General features: G+C 39.0%; 2 protein-coding genes across 9 annotated transcripts in view; both read left to right on the top strand.

Moving 5' to 3' along the window:
- Nucleotides 1–52: 52 nt before the first annotated feature.
- CPNE1 (copine 1) overlaps nucleotides 53–18,010 on the top strand; it is a 98,014-nt gene continuing 80,056 nt past the window's right edge. For 2 of the 6 annotated variants that reach the window (XM_075012188.1, XM_075012193.1), the window contains exons 1-2: nucleotides 135–191; nucleotides 3,485–3,567. The gene's annotated coding sequence lies outside the window, so the exon portion shown is untranslated. Of the gene's footprint in view, nucleotides 192–705; nucleotides 829–3,484; nucleotides 3,568–10,565; nucleotides 10,705–18,010 lie in introns of those variants that run through there. The other 4 variants (XM_075012191.1, XM_075012189.1, XM_075012192.1 and 1 more) reach the window with 4 other exon arrangements.
- RBM12 (RNA binding motif protein 12) lies at nucleotides 72–15,298 on the top strand. 3 transcript variants are annotated; one of them, XM_075012187.1, is made up of 3 exons: nucleotides 72–191; nucleotides 3,517–3,567; nucleotides 10,562–15,298. In XM_075012187.1, exon 3 carries the CDS (start codon nucleotides 10,584–10,586, stop codon nucleotides 13,221–13,223), a length of 2,640 nt encoding a protein of 879 aa, XP_074868288.1. In that variant the 5' UTR covers nucleotides 72–191; nucleotides 3,517–3,567; nucleotides 10,562–10,583; the 3' UTR covers nucleotides 13,224–15,298. The 3 variants fall into 3 exon arrangements, with proteins under 3 accessions (XP_074868288.1, XP_074868286.1, XP_074868287.1); XM_075012185.1 differs by having other exon boundaries at nucleotides 137–191; nucleotides 3,485–3,567; XM_075012186.1 differs by lacking the exon at nucleotides 72–191 and adding an exon at nucleotides 691–828 and having other exon boundaries at nucleotides 3,485–3,567.

The following is an 18,010-nucleotide window of genomic DNA, read 5'->3' as shown; positions in this document are numbered from 1 at the left end:
GCGGGCTGTGGGGTGGGGCTCTTCTAACATCCCGCCCTTCCCCAGGAGCTCCGCCCTCTCCTGCGCGGCGGCGCCTTTGCCGCGGCGGCCATTTTGTGGCTCTGCGCGGTCGGTGGTGCTGGGCTCGCGCGGGGAGTGGGGCCCGGGCGGCGCTTTATTTTTTCTAACCCTTTTTCCGTACAGCTCCCTCGGTAAGGACCCGGCGCCGGCTCGGCCCCGCACTGGTCCCCGCGGGCCTGTCTCGGGGGCAGGCCGGGCCTAGCGCGCAGCGTGTCCGTTCAGCCGTACAAAGGGGGGGAGGGGCAGGAAAGGGCTGAGGAGGCTGCGGGCCCGGATGGCTCCTTCTGCCCCGTGAGCCCCGGCGCGCCTGTCCCCTCCGCTATCGGCCGGAGGGGGGCCCGGCCCGGCCCGGCCCGGGCGCCGCTGAACTGGCGGTTGCGGTCTCCGCGGGGCGGTAGGGCTCGGTGGCTCCTGCGACGTGAGGCCAGCGGGCCCCGGGGATCTCCGGACCGCTGCAGGCTGAGCTCGTATAGCCGCCCATCTTTCGGCCGCGTTGCCAGCGCCCCCGCCGGGAGCCTCGTTCTCTCAGAGCGGCCGAGGCGGCGCCCGGCGCGGGTCTCTGGTCCTTGAAGTGAGCTGGGCCGGCCTTGGTCTGCTTGCCCATGGCTTGGCGCGTATTCGCAGTTAGGAGCGTGGCTCTGGCGGGGCTGTGGCGGCTTGTATGCCGGGGGAGGGGATACAAGCAGCGGCGCTGTTCGGCTGTGATGCTGGTGATGCTGGTGCCTTCGTAGGCCAGCGGGAGCCGAGGTGTAAACACGCGCCGGCTTGGTGAGCGTTTGTGACCATCGATTATCCTCTCGGTCCTGGCGTGTCCTTAGCCCCGATTCACTTTGGGTTCAGTAGACATAGTTCTTAGTCATAGAAAATACGGCTGATAGTTAGAGCTTCTCTCAGAGAGACAGTTAAAAGGACTTGAATAGTTGTGGGTATTTTTTAGTGAGCGGGCCTGGAGATTCCAGCTTTGTGGTTAGCTATCGCGGAAGCCCTTTTCCAAAGTGAATGTGTGGCTGTGATGATAAAAAGTGCTCTGAAAAAACTTTGTAAATTGTTTTTATCAGTTTTTCCATACAGAAGAGTTGGCAAAACGAACCTTTAAGTAGGATAAAATGTTGTGGTGATTGTATGAGTTGATGTTGTTTTAAATGTAATTGCAGGCTGGTGATGTACTCAGAACTACTGTAAAATTTTCTTAAGTTCATTAGAGTATAGAAAAATGTAGTTCAAAATGGGTCTTAAGGAGAATGCATCTAGCTTCTGTGTTACTAGAAGAGGTCAAACTATGTGTTAGGAATGGTCCTTTCTCAAGATTGGAATCTGTGAACCAGGAATCTAATTCTTTGAATATTCCCCTCTGTGGAGTAGAAAGCAACTTGGTTCTTGTGTTGTTTTGTATGCTTAGTCTTGTGTGTCAGTTCCAGCTCCCCTTCCCAACACTGAGGATGGAGGGTGGGATAGGGGTTGGCAAGTGATCTGTGGTTTTTTCACCACCTTCACAGAACATCATTGCTTATTTTCCCTTGTGACTTAAGTTGAGTCTCATCTTAGTCTCCAGTGGTTACAGTGGGAATAATAAAATTAATAGTAAAACAAAATACGCAGGGGAAATGTGACATAATTGATTCCCCCTTCCTCCAAGAAAGGCAAAAATCTAGAGTTACAAGGGTGATTCAGATCACAATTGTCAGGTCTATATGGAAAAAGTAATATGTGCTTTTTACTTCATTGGGCTGTGTATGTAGGTAATACCCTCATAAGCACCAAATTGACATAGCAGTATGTCTCTACATGTCTGAAGTAATGTGCTCATTTAAATGTTCTGATTAAAGAGCTAGAAGATACATTTGAACAAATTCATAATGTTGGGTAATAGTAAATGAATTATCCTGGATGGGTGCAATGAAAAGTGCAAATATGGTAGACTGTTTGAAGAAAGGTTTGATTTGTGCTATTTTGTAGTATATAATGTACCTTTAGCCTATTTTTATTAGTTTTAGGTTTCGAAGTAAGTATATACAACTGAAACGTTTTTTGATTTGTAGTGGATGTGTACTTAATTTTTTGGAATTTTCTTGATGAAATGTGGCATCTACTTCTAAGCTGTACTTAAATAGCTGTCCTTCAGGCTATGTCATAGCTTTTTGTATGATAAACTTATTGAAACTGGCTATTCATTGAAGCAAATAGGATCCTAATTTGGGATTGACTGATCTTGAGTTCTGTCTCTTTTTTTTTTTTTTTTTTTTTTTTTTTTAATTTAAACAAACAAAAGCATGGCTCTGTTCTGGAGTTGAGTATATTTGTCATATTAATCAGAAGTCAGTAACTTGTGGGACCTCAGTTTGTTTTTTCTTTCTTGTACTCTTGCTTTTGATGTCTTGTTTCTTGAAAGGTTTTTTGAATGTGACTCTTAATCTTTTGATAGTGAATTGGTTTGGATTATATGCAGTATATCTGTCAGTTTGCAGATGCATGTTAATACTATATGGTTACAGCAGGTGCCCCCACTGTTTGTTTCATGAGAAAAGGGTAATTAATACTGTTTCATGTTACATGTTTCACATTTTTTCATAGTCCCTTTTTCTCTAAGTATCTTCCAGAAAGCCTGAAGTATAGCATGAGGTGGTCTGTAAGGTACTGGAATAGGTAACAGGTTGTTTTCAGGCATAGATGCGCACAAATTTCCAATAAAACCATGCAGTTTTTTGCTTATTCTTGTGATTCCTGACATAGAAAGTTAATAATCTTAAGCACAAAGAATGACTGGGATTTGACTCTTGCGTGTTGGATCAGTAGGACTGTAGGCTGCAAACAAAAGCATGTGGGTTCCTGTAGTACAGTGTGTGAAAGCGAGTGTTTTTCCCAAGACCGCAAGTCTGATATGTGTCTTAGCTTCAGAAGTTTTTGCTGCTGCTTAGAAAGAAGTTAATATATGTAGTTTCTAGAAGTATTTTTCAGTACCAGGATAATGTACTGGTTTGTTTGTGGAGTTAGGAAGGCACAAAATTAGAAAACAAGTGACTTGATAGGGCTAGTAACCCATTGGGTAAGGTTTTATAACAGTAGGATTTCATTCTGCTTTGCTAGTTTTATTGACTAGTTTGGGTATCTGTAAAGGAAAATAAGTTGGCAATAAGTTCTGTGTAATGAATGTCTTCTGGCTCTTAAAGTATGTATTCTAAGCCATATTTGAGTTAAAATATGTAACAATCTGGTATAACTAAGCAAGTTCAATTACCAAAATATGATGCCAGTGTAAGAGATTAACAAATGTTTAAATTGTTGCACACTTAGTTTTGTGGTGGTTATGATACACTGCTTTGTGGTGGTCTCAGACCTGAACTTTCTTAATATACAGTTCACTGTGGGCTGTTACCTGCTGTTGTTTCCTGAATTGATTTTTGCCTCCATTTATTCTTTATTGCAGTCTAAAAGTTGGTTTTAATTGGTTGCCCACAGGATTGGCTTGGCTTCTGCTACTTATTAAGAGAAAAACATCTGTCTCTGCAGGTAAGAGATTTTGACTTGAAGATTTCTTTTCATGCTTGCTTACTACATGTTAAGAAATATTCTTAACAGTTACGTGAATATATGACTTGGTATCAAAATATGTTGGTCAGTAGAAATGGCACATGTAGGCGCACAAATAGTTTGGCTTTTCAGCTCTGCTTCCTATTGATAATGGTGATCGTGGCAATGTTGTCCTTGTAAATGACTTTTTTGCCAGATTCTGAGGTAATGCTGCTTTATCAGTTTGTGATAGATTTGAATACAGTCTCTAACAATTCTCCACTGTTTGTAAATAAACTTATTTGCTGTAGGCAGTAGTATTCCTAAAAGCGATGGATAGCAATGTGTAAAATTTATACTATAGGCTGAACCTCTCTTGTCCAGCATCCTTGAGACTGGTCCCAAACAAGGAAATTTTCCAGACCATGGCAGGTCAATGTTGTTTAACACATTACCATCACTTCCAATGCATACTGGGCTCTTAGAAGATGTGTAGGGATAAGTTAAGCTAAATAATAGCACAAAACACTGAGAGCCAAGACTGGTGTTTGTAAACAAAGTTTATGGCACCACAAGAAACTTGTTCTCACTCAAGATAAGTGGTTGTCCCTCTAACTAAAAATATGCCAGATTTCAGATGTTGCCAGATGAGAGCATTCCAGATTAGAGGTTCAACCTGTATTTTCATTCTTTTTACTCATAATTGCAGTATGTAATGGACCCAGATATATTTGTTTCTGAGAATATTTAAGCTTTCTTAATTTAATACGTGAAGTTAGTCCTTGCAAAAAGTCTGCCACCTGCCTATTTCTGTTTACTAGTCTTCTGACATCTCCTGCTAGATATCTTCAATCCCCTCTGCAGCATCAATGCTATTCTGCCTTCTAGACCATGGGTGTGCAGAGTGGGGGGCATGTCCCCCCCCGAAGGGGGTGCAACATTTTGTAAGGGTGCCACAGCGCAACTGGCTCCCCTCAGCAGCTTTTGCTGCGTCCCCAGGCCTTTCTACCATGCTGCCTCTGCCACTGCATCACCAAGGGAATTTCTCCCCCCTGCCAACCTCTCTATGCCAGGCCAGTCAGAGTACACAGAGGCCCTGAGACAAGCAGGGGGGGCAGCTGGCGAGCTCTGGACTTGATGAGGTGCCCTCCTGGTGTCCTCCCCATGTGCATCCCTCCCACTTTGTGGTACATCTTGGAGCTTCCCAGCACCCCTTTCTAAGTGTCCCACTCCCTTTCTCAGCACACGCCCTACCCTCCTGCATCCCTTCCTGTGGTCCTCCACAGGTTTGAGGGGCCCCAGCTGATTGCAGGGCCAAAGGGGGGTGGGGGGGGGCGATGACCTAAAATGTTTGCTCACACCTCTTCTAGACCGTGTCCAAGCATTGCCAAATGTGCATGTGTTGTCGATGCTATTGTAGAGTCACACTCAGCAGGGACTAAGTTAAGCTTTGTAAGCTTATTTTGTACCAGTGAACAAAGTGTAATTTCAAAGGTTAGTCCTCTGCCTTCTCTGTTCAACATGTTTTTACATGTATCCTTAAATTAGTAGTTATCAGTCTGCGAGTTATACATTGTCAGTATATAACACTGACAAATGCATGCTTGTAAAAGCATTTACTTTTGAAATATGAAATACAAGTATTTGTCTAAATCAAGATGAACATGATTTGAAGTTTTAATTTAAATGATTGCTTAATTTTGATTTAAACTAGGTTTTTTTATTTTCATGTGGGTAGTTGACTTTCCTTTTTTAATCATACATTGCTAAAGCTGGTTTTATACTTTTTTAAATTGAATTTCAGATTTTACATAAGCACTTCATGCTTAAAATGCTCATCTACACTGCAAAAGTCAAGATGAGCAGGATACCAATGGCAACGTAATCCTGAACACAGCTGATAAACTTGCACAGTATTTGAAACTCTTGCCTTCTAGTATTGAATGGATAGTAGGAAAGCTTTAGCCTGTCTGTGCTCCTCCATCACAGTTTACAGTTTGAATCAATGGGATTTATGCAGCTAAATCACTTAAGGGCTTTTGAAATTCCATCCCCTAAAAGCGTAACTTTATAATCTCCTGTTTTTGTGACTTGGGGCCTGTGAGTGGTTTTAAGAGTTCTTTTTGTTACTGCAAAATTCTAAAATGTTTATAGAAATGTTTTAAACAGTTTTTTTTGTTTTGATAAAAGTGTTTATGCACCTAAGTAGCTCTTATTTAAAATAGAGTTAACCCCAGTGTTGCAAGCATTTACTGACATGCTTAACTTCAAGCATGAGTAGTCCCACTGAGTCAAAGCATCTAGTCATTTCAGTGAAGTTGCTTTATCTGTTAAGTGTTGGCATGATTGGGACTTAATTTTTGATATTTGCTTTTTACCTGTAGCAATTTTGTAAAATTCAAGTAAGATATCTTACTGGAAGATTTAAAAATTCTTCTGCATTTATAGTTGTAAGTTACAGAAAGAGTTTATTCTTGTAATAGTTCTTTCTTCTCATTCATAGATTTTAAAACTGCCTTGGGGTTGGAATACCTGAATCCTATTAAAATTAATGGGAACTGGGAATCTAAATCCCAGTTTCAGTAAATAGGTTGATACTTCCAAGTTGCCTAAATTAAAATTGGTTAAAGATTAGGTAATTGGACAACTTCCGGCCTCTGGGCGAGATTGAGGATAATAAATGTAATTGTCTGGCATCCATGAAACATTGGGTCTGTAGAATGAAAACCATAACTATAAAAAGCTTAAGGCTTATAATTGCAGTGATAAGCATCCAAGTATAATACAGCACTGTTTTAACCTGAAATGAGTGTTCCAGGAGAACTGAACTGGTCATCTCAGTTTGATGCTACTACCAATGATTACTTAACTACCAGATGATAAACTAGGTCTGCAGTGGTGCATTTGATTCAGTTACTGCATTTGAACATGCAGATAGAGTAACTGGATGCACACATGAGCAAATAGAAACCCCACCAATTTGTGGGCTTTTTAATAGTCTGTTGGTTGGAGTTGTTATGAATCACACGTAACTACAGTTTTAGTGATGTGACCCCATGATGTAATTAAAATGTTGTCTCCTCAAAGAATGAGTTGGATTCTCTAGTTCTTATTTTGTAAATGAGAAACATAGCTTGGATTCTAAATACATCCTTAATATCCCACTGATTTGGAGAAATTAATATATTTTGCACCAGAAATATGTAATTACTATTCACTTAAATTGTACCAGTAGAAAACTCATCCAAGCCACTGTTTTGTGTAAATGTTTTTATTTATTAATAGTTGATGCCCTTATCAGTTATTGTGACAATTCTGGTGCACCCTTGAAGTCATTATGAAAAGGTCCATTTTCCATTTGACAAAGGATGAGTTAAGTGATAGAAAAGTTGTGTGTGTTGTTTTTTTTAAGGGTTAGCAATACAAATGTCTAATTTTAATCTCTTTATATTGCAGATAATGCTGAGGGCTTATATCTCAATATTTAACATTTTAAGAGTTGGAGTTTCTGAACACCTTAGCTGACTATTACATGACATGCCAAGTTAACCAGGGGTGTACCTTCAATACTTTTGGGCCCTTAGTTTTTTAAAATAGTTACCTCTTTTCCAATATTTGTAATTTTGACCTGTCTAAGTGAAAGGTCACTCTAATATGAATATTATCCATTGATGTGACACCCTCATTCCTTGTTTCATAACAGTTCATTAATGCTGTTGTCCCTAAACTGGTAATTTTCACTATCACTAGTTTTTGGAGACTTGTAGCTTTATTTAAGGATTAGTGAAATTTGTTTCCCTAAAATTATGGAAATAACACTGCTCCTTTTTTAAATAGAACAAAAAAAGTTTGAAATGTTAATTTGCTGTTGTAGAAATCATACCCGCTTTTGAGTAATAGAGGGTCTGACAGGTTATTTACTTCTGTATTGTGAACATTTCTGCTCTTCTGAAGAAAATTAAACCATTACCCCTGAAAAAAGGTTGAGCAAACTATTTTTACTAAACTTAAAACAGTGCAAGACTTCTGGGAAGTATTGAAATGACACCACAGTGGCCAAACTATATGCATTCAGAAACTTTCAAAATTATTTACCGAAAGACTAGAAAGACTTAAAAAAGGCTCACTTAAAGGATAGTGAATATACCTTCATTTATAATTATAGTTGGCATTTCTGGGGAAGAAAGTTCTTATGGTTAAATACCAAAACGCTTTAATGTAGTCCACTTTCTTGAGTTCATATTTTTCTTGAGTTGTAGCAGTTCAAGTCCCTTCAGTCTAGGAAATTCTGGTAACAAAATTTAACCAAAAATAGAGTACCAGTACTGTAGCTAGGACACTCTTTTATAGGAAAGCATGTCCATTCTGTAGATAGTGAAACTCAGGTTTACCTGAAAAGTACTTTATGCTGTCATCTGTTGGCCATAATGCATGGGACTGCTCATTCTCTTCCCACCCCCCCAATCATCCCACTCCCAAAAAATGAAAAAAAAAATGCTGGTAGCCTTCTGTTTTGTCTGACTATTTAGTTCAACCAGGTGGTTAATCTTTGAATTTTTGGTAGCAGCACACAGCAATATTATTCAGCAGTTCAGAACAGGAATTGGAGAATCAAGTCTTCATCAAAACTGCTGCAGAGGAAACTGTACTGTAACTGAGTTTGAATTTCACTTGTGCATTGAGAAAGTGTGTTTGTTCTGGCAGAAAGTGCTGTAGGATCTTATGATCACGATTGGTCAGGAGTTTAGTTTTTGATCCAACTTCATGATATTTTTGGTAGCACATTGCTTTCTAATGCTGCAGTAGCTCATCTAGTTTGCAATTAATTCCCTTATGAATATCTAATACAACTTACTGTGGTGTGTAAGAGTTCTCAGAGGTCTTCCTGCAAGTACTGAATAGGCATTGCTTAATTAGGAACCTACTGGAATTCTAGGGGAGGAGAGGATCAGGTGAAGAAAAGTGCTGATATCTCCTTTCTGAACCAGGGAATTGAGTTAAATTTGGCAGATGTAAAGCCCTGAGTTCTTATTCTCTGAAGTGCATGTTTAGATTAGGAAAGAATTTGAGGAAAACCGAGGCATTAAAAATTAGCTTATTCTGACCTAAACTTTTTCCTGGTGTATATGTACAGGCTACTCTTTTTGTTTAGATTTGTCAGAGGTCAAATCTAAACTTCCTCCATGGTTGACCTCAAGCAGTTAACCTCAATTTACCATATTTTACTTGTGGCCTTGTTCTAGAGACGTAAGACATGTAAGTGTGTTCTAACTAACATGCTAATTATCTTTCTAAGTCTAGTTTAGACCAGACACTGCCTTTTTACACTTGAAAAACTGAATGAAGATGTGGGGGAGCTTAGCTATAATACACGTTGTCATACCTAGGGCTCTTTGTAACATGAAAATAGTGGGGGTTAGCTAATAAGGATTAGCCATCTCCAATCTAATTTTGATCTCTCTTCCTAATCAAGTTAGAAGCTATAGCACAGGGTTACGTTGTTGCGTATACAGCACTCAGTGGAGTGACAGGGTAGCCCACTTACAAGCAGTGGTGCCAGTTGATACTGTCCTTCATTATCAGTAATTGTTCTCAGCCTTCATTGTGCCCCCCACCTCTTCCAGCTGCTGAGAGTTATGGCCTACAGTGGGAGGTAGAAATCAGTTTGTCTTTGCCACTGCCACAGCTCTTTCTGTTTAATACAGATTAGGAATATAATGGTGTTTTAAAAACATTGTCGCAATCATTTATCATGTGTAGGTTAGTAGGTGAATTTAGGGTTGGATGCGACCAGTTAATGCATATTTAAATGTCTAGGCTAGATGCCATTTTAAAATGCTATTTCCCTAGCCAGGACAGGCCTAAAGACAGAAGGAGAGATTGAAATGGATATAGGTATTGGTTAAGATTATTAACAGAGTTAGGCCTGTAAATTTTCCGTTAGGCATCTATTTTATGGCCTAATTTTTAAAAGTAGTGGGTACCCGGTATTTCCTGTTGAAGTCAGTGGGAAATTTTTGGCATCTTAGATCTTCTAAATGTAAAGCCGTTGAGCTAGTAGGTTTAACTTCAGTCACTCAGTTTTGAAAATCTTGGCCCAAAGTTTTAGCTACATGGGATACCACACAGCTATGCCCTTGCTCTGTGTCTGTGCCACAGATCAGTAGGCCTTGCTCAGGTTTTGCATTTAGACAGCAAGTAAAAGTTGGGAGAATAACTAGTTTTATCTTTTGGAATAACATAGTTTATCTTGGTAATGATCAAAGAGCCATTTGTGATCAGGGCCATGTTGTGATAGGTACTGCACAAACACAGAAGAAGATAGTTCTTGTCCTGGGGCAGGTGTTAGTAAATGTGCTGTAAAAAGAAGCTGAAAACCTGTCTAGCAGTAAAGCTATGGTTAAAAATTTGAACAGGTTAAATTGTAAAGCTCTGATTAATTCCAAGTAATTTCCTATCCCTCTGTTTGTAAAGAGTTTGTATTTAAAATGTGCAAAAGAGAAGGTGTTAGCAGTAGTATTGCTTTTTTCCTGTTCAGTGAGAGCATGAGTCTTAAGTATATAAAAGTGTCTTATTTCAGTAGTTTTCCATGGTTCAAGGTGTGTGGTACTTCTGCATGAGACTGCTGAAGGTCATTTGCTTAGCTGAAATGTTAATTTTTGTACATTGCACTAAATATTGGACCACCAGATGTAACCGTTCTAATTTAACTTCACTCTTGGTTTTTGTATTGACATTTGTTTGGTCACAGGCTTGACTTTTTCTTTTAAAATTTTAACAGATTATTTTGGAGTTTTTGGTGCAAACCTTGAGTTAATCATGTGTCAAATGCTTAATTTTATTTGTATGAATAAAAAGTCTAGAACTTAAGCATGCTTTATTTTTCAAGATGTCATTAGGAGTGTGTAAGCAATGTAGTAGATGGTGTCTAGGTAAATACGTGGTGTCATAAACAGTATAGTCTGACATAGCCGTTGCCTTTTCTCATCTGCAGGTGTGTGTTGTTTCAGCGCAGCATGGCTGTGGTCATCCGCTTGCAAGGTCTCCCGATTGTGGCGGGGACCATGGACATTCGCCACTTCTTCTCTGGATTGACCATTCCTGATGGGGGCGTGCATATTGTAGGGGGTGAACTGGGTGAGGCTTTCATCGTTTTTGCCACTGATGAAGATGCAAGGCTTGGTATGATGCGCACAGGTGGTACCATTAAAGGGTCAAAAGTAACGCTGTTGCTGAGCAGTAAAACTGAAATGCAAAACATGATAGAACTTAGTCGTAGGCGTTTTGAAACAGCCAATTTAGACATGCCACCAGCAAATGCTAGCAGGTCTGGACCACCGCCTAGCTCTGCGATGAGTGCTAGGGTAAACTTAACTACCACAGTACCTAACTTTACCAGTTCTTCTCCTAGTGTAGTAACTGCAGCTACTTCTGTTCATGAAAGCAACAAAAATGTACCCACGTTCTCAACTGCCAGCATGGGAAATGCACCTCCAAATCTTGGGGCTACCTTTGGTAGCCCAACATTTAGCTCAACTATACCTAGCACAGCATCCCCTATGAACACAGTGCCACCTCCACCAATTCCTCCTATCCCAGCTATGCCGTCTTTGCCACCAATGCCTTCTATTCCCCCCATACCTGTCCCACCTCCTGTACCAACACTGCCCCCTGTTCCTCCTGTACCACCAATACCCCCTGTTCCTCCTGTACCACCAATGACACCTATGCCTCCTATATCAGGAATGCCTCCTATGAATCCTCCACCTATAGCTCCTTTACCTACTGGAATGAATGGGTCTGGAACAACAATGAGTATGAACAGTGGCTTGAATTCATTGTTTATGGGTCCTTTGAATCCTGTAAATCCTATTCAGATGAATTCTCAAAGTGGTGTGAAACCCCTTTCGATCAACCCAGACGACTTGTATGTCAGTGTTCATGGCATGCCCTTTTCTGCAACAGAATCTGATGTGAAAGACTTTTTCCATGGGCTCCGTGTGGATGCAGTACATATGCTGAAGGATCATGTAGGTCGAAATAATGGAAATGGACTAGTTAAGTTTTTCTCTCCTCAAGATACTTTTGAAGCACTGAAGCGAAATAGAATGCTGATGATTCAGCGTTATGTTGAAGTTAGTCCTGCAACAGAGAGACAGTGGGTATCTGCTGGAGGCCATATAACTTTCAAGCAAACCTTGGGTCCTACTGGACAAACCCATCCTTCTCCACAGACACTTTCTAGGTCCAAATCTCCTAGTGGACAGAAAAGGTCACGATCAAGATCTCCTCATGAACAGGGTTTCTGTGTTTATTTGAAAGGTCTTCCCTTTGAATCAGAGAACAAACACGTAATTGATTTCTTTAAAAAGTTAGATATTGTTGAAGACAGTATTTATATAGCTTATGGACCCAATGGGAAAGCAATTGGTGAAGGCTTTGTTGAGTTCAGGAATGAAGCTGACTACAAGGCAGCATTGTGTCATCATAAACAGTATATAGGGAACCGTTTTATTCAAGTTCATCCCATAACCAAAAAGGGTATGTTAGAAAAGATAGACATGATTCGGAAAAGATTGCAGAACTTTAGTTATGACCAGAGGGAGGTCATGATGAACGCTGAGGGAGAAACAGGACCGCCCAAGTTGTGTGCACATATATCAAATATCCCATACAATATTACCAAAATGGAAATCCTTCAGTTTCTAGAGGGACTGTCAGTGGAAGAAAACTCAGTACAGATTCTTGTTGATAACAATGGTCAAGGTTTAGGGCAAGCATTGGTTCAGTTCAAAACAGAAGAGGATGCGCGTAAGTCGGAGCGCCTACACCGTAAAAAGCTGAATGGAAGAGATGTTATTTTACGTGTAATGACCCTAGAAGAAATGAGAGAAATTGAGAGAAATCCACCATCCCAAGGGAAAAAGTTGCTGAAAATGCCAATGCAAGGGAATGCAGCAGTGCCAGTAGTGCAAAATGCTGGTGGGGATGAGCATTCCTTTATGGGTGGTAGCGCAAAAGATGCAAATAATGCCCCTCCATTTAATTTTCCCAGTAACTTTAGTGCGTCTAATGCATTTGGTCCCCCTCTTCCACCTCCAGGAATAGGTGGTTTTGGTGATTCTAGACCAGGAATACCTTCAGTTGGAAGCAGTGGTTTACCTGGTGCAGGTATTGATGTCCCAGGTTTTGGAAGTGGCCCTAGTAATCTGAGTGGACCATCAAGTTATGGAGGGGGTCCTCAAAACTTTGGGAATGCGCCTGGTAATTTAGGTGGGCCTCCTAGCTTTGGGAGTGGCCCTCCTGGTATTGCAGGTGGTCTTGGACATTTAAGTGGACCTCCAGGGTTTGGACCTGGACCAGGAAACTTACATATTAGTGGACCGCCTGGTTTTGGAACAGGTTCTGGAAAGCCAGGGCCAACTGTCATTAAAGTGCAAAACATGCCATTTACAGTTTCAGTGGATGAAATTTTGGATTTCTTTTATGGTTACCAAGTGATCCCAGGTTCTGTGTGCTTAAAATACAATGAAAAAGGTATGCCCACAGGAGAAGCAATGGTTGCATTTGAGTCTCGTGATGAAGCAATGGCAGCTGTTGTTGATCTAAATGACAGACCTATAGGTTCGAGAAAAGTCAAACTTGTTTTAGGGTAGCTGTTCATATAAAATGTTTGTAGAATAGATATTCATAGTGCTGTGATTAATTCATCCAGATTGCTTTTATAGTATTTCCTGGGTAGAACCTGTGGATTGTTCAATTTGTAAACAGTGGATTGTTAAAATTGAAAATTTGTTTTGTTAAGACAGGGCACTGGTTGACCATTTACAGAAGAATCGCTGCAAGGATGAGTGTGCAGTGAATTTCGCAGTACATCTATGTGGAAAAGAGAGATTCTTATTCACTAATAGAAAAAGCTTGCTGAAGCTAAATTGACCACATAATGTTTATCAAGGAAACTAGATTGGTTTTATGTAGTTCCAGATAAGGGAAGCAGTTACGTATTAAGATGAAGTCAGTGAGTGGGTGATATTGCAAGCCACTGTAAAACAAGGTTCCTAGATTTGGCTAAAAGCTGTCTGAATTTGCTTTGTTACAGGTCAAAGCTTTATTTAAAGTCCCGATTTTACTTTCCAATTGAATGAATTCTCAGTGTACGCAGTAACTGTTTTGTGTATGTATCTTTGTTTTTCAGAGGTTCTTGCTGTATGTGAACAGTCAAATTATGCACATTGCTGATGTGTCTACCAAACTAATTCCTATGCATATGAGCAGAACTGTTCTGTAAAATTCAAGCTGTTCTTTGTGGAATAATCTTTAGTTATTGTTGCAATTAAAACTGTGCAGAATAAGACTTTTGCCACATAAGCGTAGGCATAACCTCAAGTATATTGAGTTGACTGTTTACTTAAAATTGAATTATAATGTTGATACCATATAAGCAACAACTAGAAAACATTGTTTAAGTAGCTTGATTTGTTAGGATTACATGCATCAGTTGGGATAGGATTTTCAGCACTAGTTGGGATGTTGTGTTTGTAGTTCTCGCTTCTCTTGAACTACTCACATAGAAAGGGATTAATATTAGAAGATTGGAGTTCTGTTAAAGTTTGAAGAATAGTGTAAAATGTATGAAAGATATTTTTGAAATTACTGTTGACTTTGAATATTTCTACAGACACTAAATTTTATTTTACCCCAAAACCTTGAATCTGCTTCTGTTGAGTATTGTATATTTTTCAATAAAGTTTTGTGTAATTCCCGTTCTGTAAATAATTGCCATTTTCTTTATTGTGCAGTAAAGCCTTTAATGGAGAATAGCAATTTTACAAAATAGTAAAAATTAGAATTTGCAGTTTGTCTACGCTTAGATTTTAAGAAGTTCAGAATCTTCTCTTGCTCTGAAAATCCCACTATTCCCTGCAAATCATAGTACTTAAACACAGCAGTTTATAAACGATTCTGTTGTTGGTTGAAGAAAAATGGTGCCTTTTAGTGTTGCATATCATGGAACACTGAAGTATGTAGCCTGGTATAATTTAGAGGTGTAAGTGGCAACAGTTTTATTCATGTAGTATATAGGGGAGATTTGAATGCCTGTGCAACACTACATCCTGAGAGGATTTCACAGTACAGGAATTTCTGGAAGGAATGTATAAAGGTGTACTACAATAAAGAGGCGGTTGCATTACACAGATGCTTTTGTAATTCCTGAGTATAAATTTGCTTTGAATGATGACTAGGTGGTGCTCCCTGACGTTGGAAAAGTGATGTGATTGTATATACTGTTAAAACTAAGCCTCCTGTTAATAAAACTGTCTCTGAAAATTCATGTTATGCATTTTAACAGTCTTTGGGAAAATTGTTCCAACAGCAGATTTTTTTTTCTTTAAAAGGCTGAAAGTTCTATTACTAATGTCAGAAAGTGAGATACTTTAATAGGTGACAAGTCTTTCAGTTTATTTTTAAAGTTTTTGCTCTGCTCTTAAAATAGTACATTTTATTAAAATTTCATACTATCTTGCAATTATTTTGGTGCTGTTTCTTCATATTTCATACTAGAATAAACATTTTGAAAAGGAAAACCTGCCTTCATTGTTCACAGAATTAATTGAATTAAGAATTTTAGTATATGGCTTGCAGAAACTGGTGGTAACTGTATTTCAAGTTTGAATGAATCACAGCAATGCATTTCTTGTTGTGAAATGTAATTAAACTACTGGTATCTGGAGTTCGATTCCTTGTGTATGTATAACTTAATACAGTGCTGTGCAACTGGCTCCTTTTGGTTTTCGGGCATGGGATTTTTGGTATAATCTTTCAAAATATTCTAGCTATTGCTTCCACTGTGAAACATGCTTGTACACATGTTCCTTCAGACTTTCTGACAAGTTGCAGGTTTGTGTTGGAAATACTTCAATTTCTGATAATTTATTTTTCTGTATGGTCTAACAGCTTTGTAAAGCTGTTTCATATGTTGTGCATTTGTAAATGCTTTAATTTTGTTTTTATAAATTTATGTAAATGTGTTGTATTTGGAAAAGTTTTCTAATCAAGGGTTTGCTTTGTTTTCTCCATGTTTCCTAACAGCTGATATGCTCATTTGTCCTTTAGTGTAAAGGGTTAGTTTATATATACTTGTAAGCAGATCTGTGGCTTTTTCCACAGATACTGAGAAATGCTATTTACTGAGCTTTCTGAGGTACATTTTATATAAATACTGTAGTTGTACACTTTTATAATATTTAAATATCAGTTTATTAAAACTAGTGTAAAATATGCATTAAGCTAGAATTAGTTGAAAACATCACTTATATACCAACCTGCCATAACTCTTTCAAACTGGGGTAGACTTTTAAAGTTAAGAAATGAACATTTAGGATTCCATTTATCTGTAACTTCAGCTTCATATGGGGGGGGGAGATCTGAGTTTACAGGTGTCAGATAGTTAGCAAAAATAAGGCATTCATAGGTGGTGGTGACAGCCTTGTGAACATTAGTTTTTAAAAGTAATGCTGCTTGTCAGCTTAGTTAATTTGGAAATGTAAAGAAGTTTAGTCTGAAATCTCTAAATAGCTGTCCCTTTTGACTCATAAAATTATCACTCATATTTATCATATGTGTAAAATACGACAGTTAATGGGAAAATAAGAATCTTGGGCTTATTAGTAAATTTCAGTGGTGGGTAATTATATTTTCATTAATACCTTAATTGACAGGAAAGAATTGTTAGTAGAATGTGACTCCATGTTATTCAGCCTGTTTATTTTTGTTTTTAACAGCCTTATTTAACAAACATTATAAAATAAACCTGACAGTGCTTTTAATACTTCAAGAGTATTTTCTTGCACAACAGAAATCATATAAATAATAAAAATCTCAATGTTAGTTATTGGAGTTCTGTTCATTTAGAGCATTGAAAGTTGTCCTTTACAGTAACATAAAAGCAAAAATATCTTCCTAAAAAGTTTACACACAGTCTGTTGGGAGTGTGAAGGAAGTTGAGTAAGCCAGGAAGAGTTTATGCCAGATTGTGAGTTTTTGAGAGGATTCCACTAATAGACCAAGAGGTTTTTGGTTTTTTTTTTCCTTTTTCTGGCTGCAGTTTAGGGTTCACCTGTGCTCTAAGAATATGGGAAAGAAATATTCTCAGAGTAGTTACATTTTCTGGTGCTTGTTTGTTTTATGGAATAGGGGATTTCTAACAAAGGGTAACTATCTCAGTTAAAATACTTTTAATAAATTCAGCATCAATTCTGATTTTGTTTTTAGGCTGTCTGTTGGGGGTGCATCTACACTAGGAACTAACTGCAAAGTTACCTTCAAAGTTAGGCACTACATTAAAGTAGCAGAGAGGCTACATGCACTTTCCCTTAATTTTAGCTTTGAAGTGGGGGGGGGGGTGTAGATGCTCTCCTTTGAAGTTGTGCTTTGAAGTAAGCAACTTAGAAGTTATTTTTGTAGTGTAGACACAGCCCAGTTTCCACTCCAGTCTCTGAAAGTAAATAACTGTAGCATGTCATATCTCAGAATCAGAGGGATTTACTTTTTAATACAGATCTGGAATCTAGAGTAGGTGGAAGTCTGCAGTCTGTATGTCCTTGACAGTAAGATTTCTTGATTCCAGTTAATTATTTTAAAAAAAAAAAAAGCTGGCAAATGGAGATGCGGGGGGGGACGACGGACACTTTCTAATAAAACATGGGAAAGTAAGTCTAAGACAGTGGCAGCCCTTTTTTTACACTCTGGCAGGCTCATGCTTGCTGCCTCTCTAGTGTGGTAGCTGCTACTGGAAAACTTTCTCAGTAGTGATGGGGCCTTCATGCACAGAACAGTTGCTTGTTTTCATACTAGTTCATGAAAAGGATGTATGGCTAGCCATCAGCAAACCAGGGAAAGTGATTGCCAAATGATGTTATGCACAAAGTAAACTTTTTTCTAGTTAAGATCTTTCCATTGTAGACAGACACAAAAATTGTAAGTTTTATTTTGCTTTAAAGATTTGGCTTCCCTCAAAAAAAAAAAAAGCTAGTAGTCACTGCATAATTGGGGTGTTTGTAGCTCCTTCTGCACTTTTTGATTCCTGGTGTCTACTCTGGTGAGTGTGCTGTAGTTCCTTTCCCTGGAGAAGATTTTTCTGGCCAAGTGAGTTCTGTGACACCTTAAAAACTAATTTATTTTGGCATAAGCTTTTGTGGGCTGTAACCTAACTCACTAGGTTTCAGAGGCTTATTTTGTTCCCAAATAGAAAAGGCCTGTAATTTTCTTTCTCTGGGGACTATTCCCACCTTGTGGGTGTGGATGTTCTTGCGACAGGTGGTCTATAATTTGAGTCTGAATATTGAATTGTTGGTGAGTTTTTGTTAAGCTTGGTTCTCATTTGTTTTAATAGGCTTCTCATTGCTCCTGATTACCTCGGCATATGCTTCACGTGTGTCAAAGT

The sequence above is a fragment of the Carettochelys insculpta genome, chromosome 17 (genome assembly GCF_033958435.1).
Source record: "Carettochelys insculpta isolate YL-2023 chromosome 17, ASM3395843v1, whole genome shotgun sequence".
NCBI lineage: Eukaryota > Metazoa > Chordata > Testudines > Carettochelyidae > Carettochelys > Carettochelys insculpta.
Note: the sequence above shows the minus strand (reverse complement) of the source record. Positions and strands in the feature narration are given on the sequence as shown.

Bases quoted from the DNA above. Each gene is read 5' to 3' on its own strand.
- RBM12 (XM_075012187.1), top strand. From the start codon at position 10,584: ATGGCTGTGGTCATCCGCTTGCAAGGTCTCCCGATTGTGGCGGGGACC.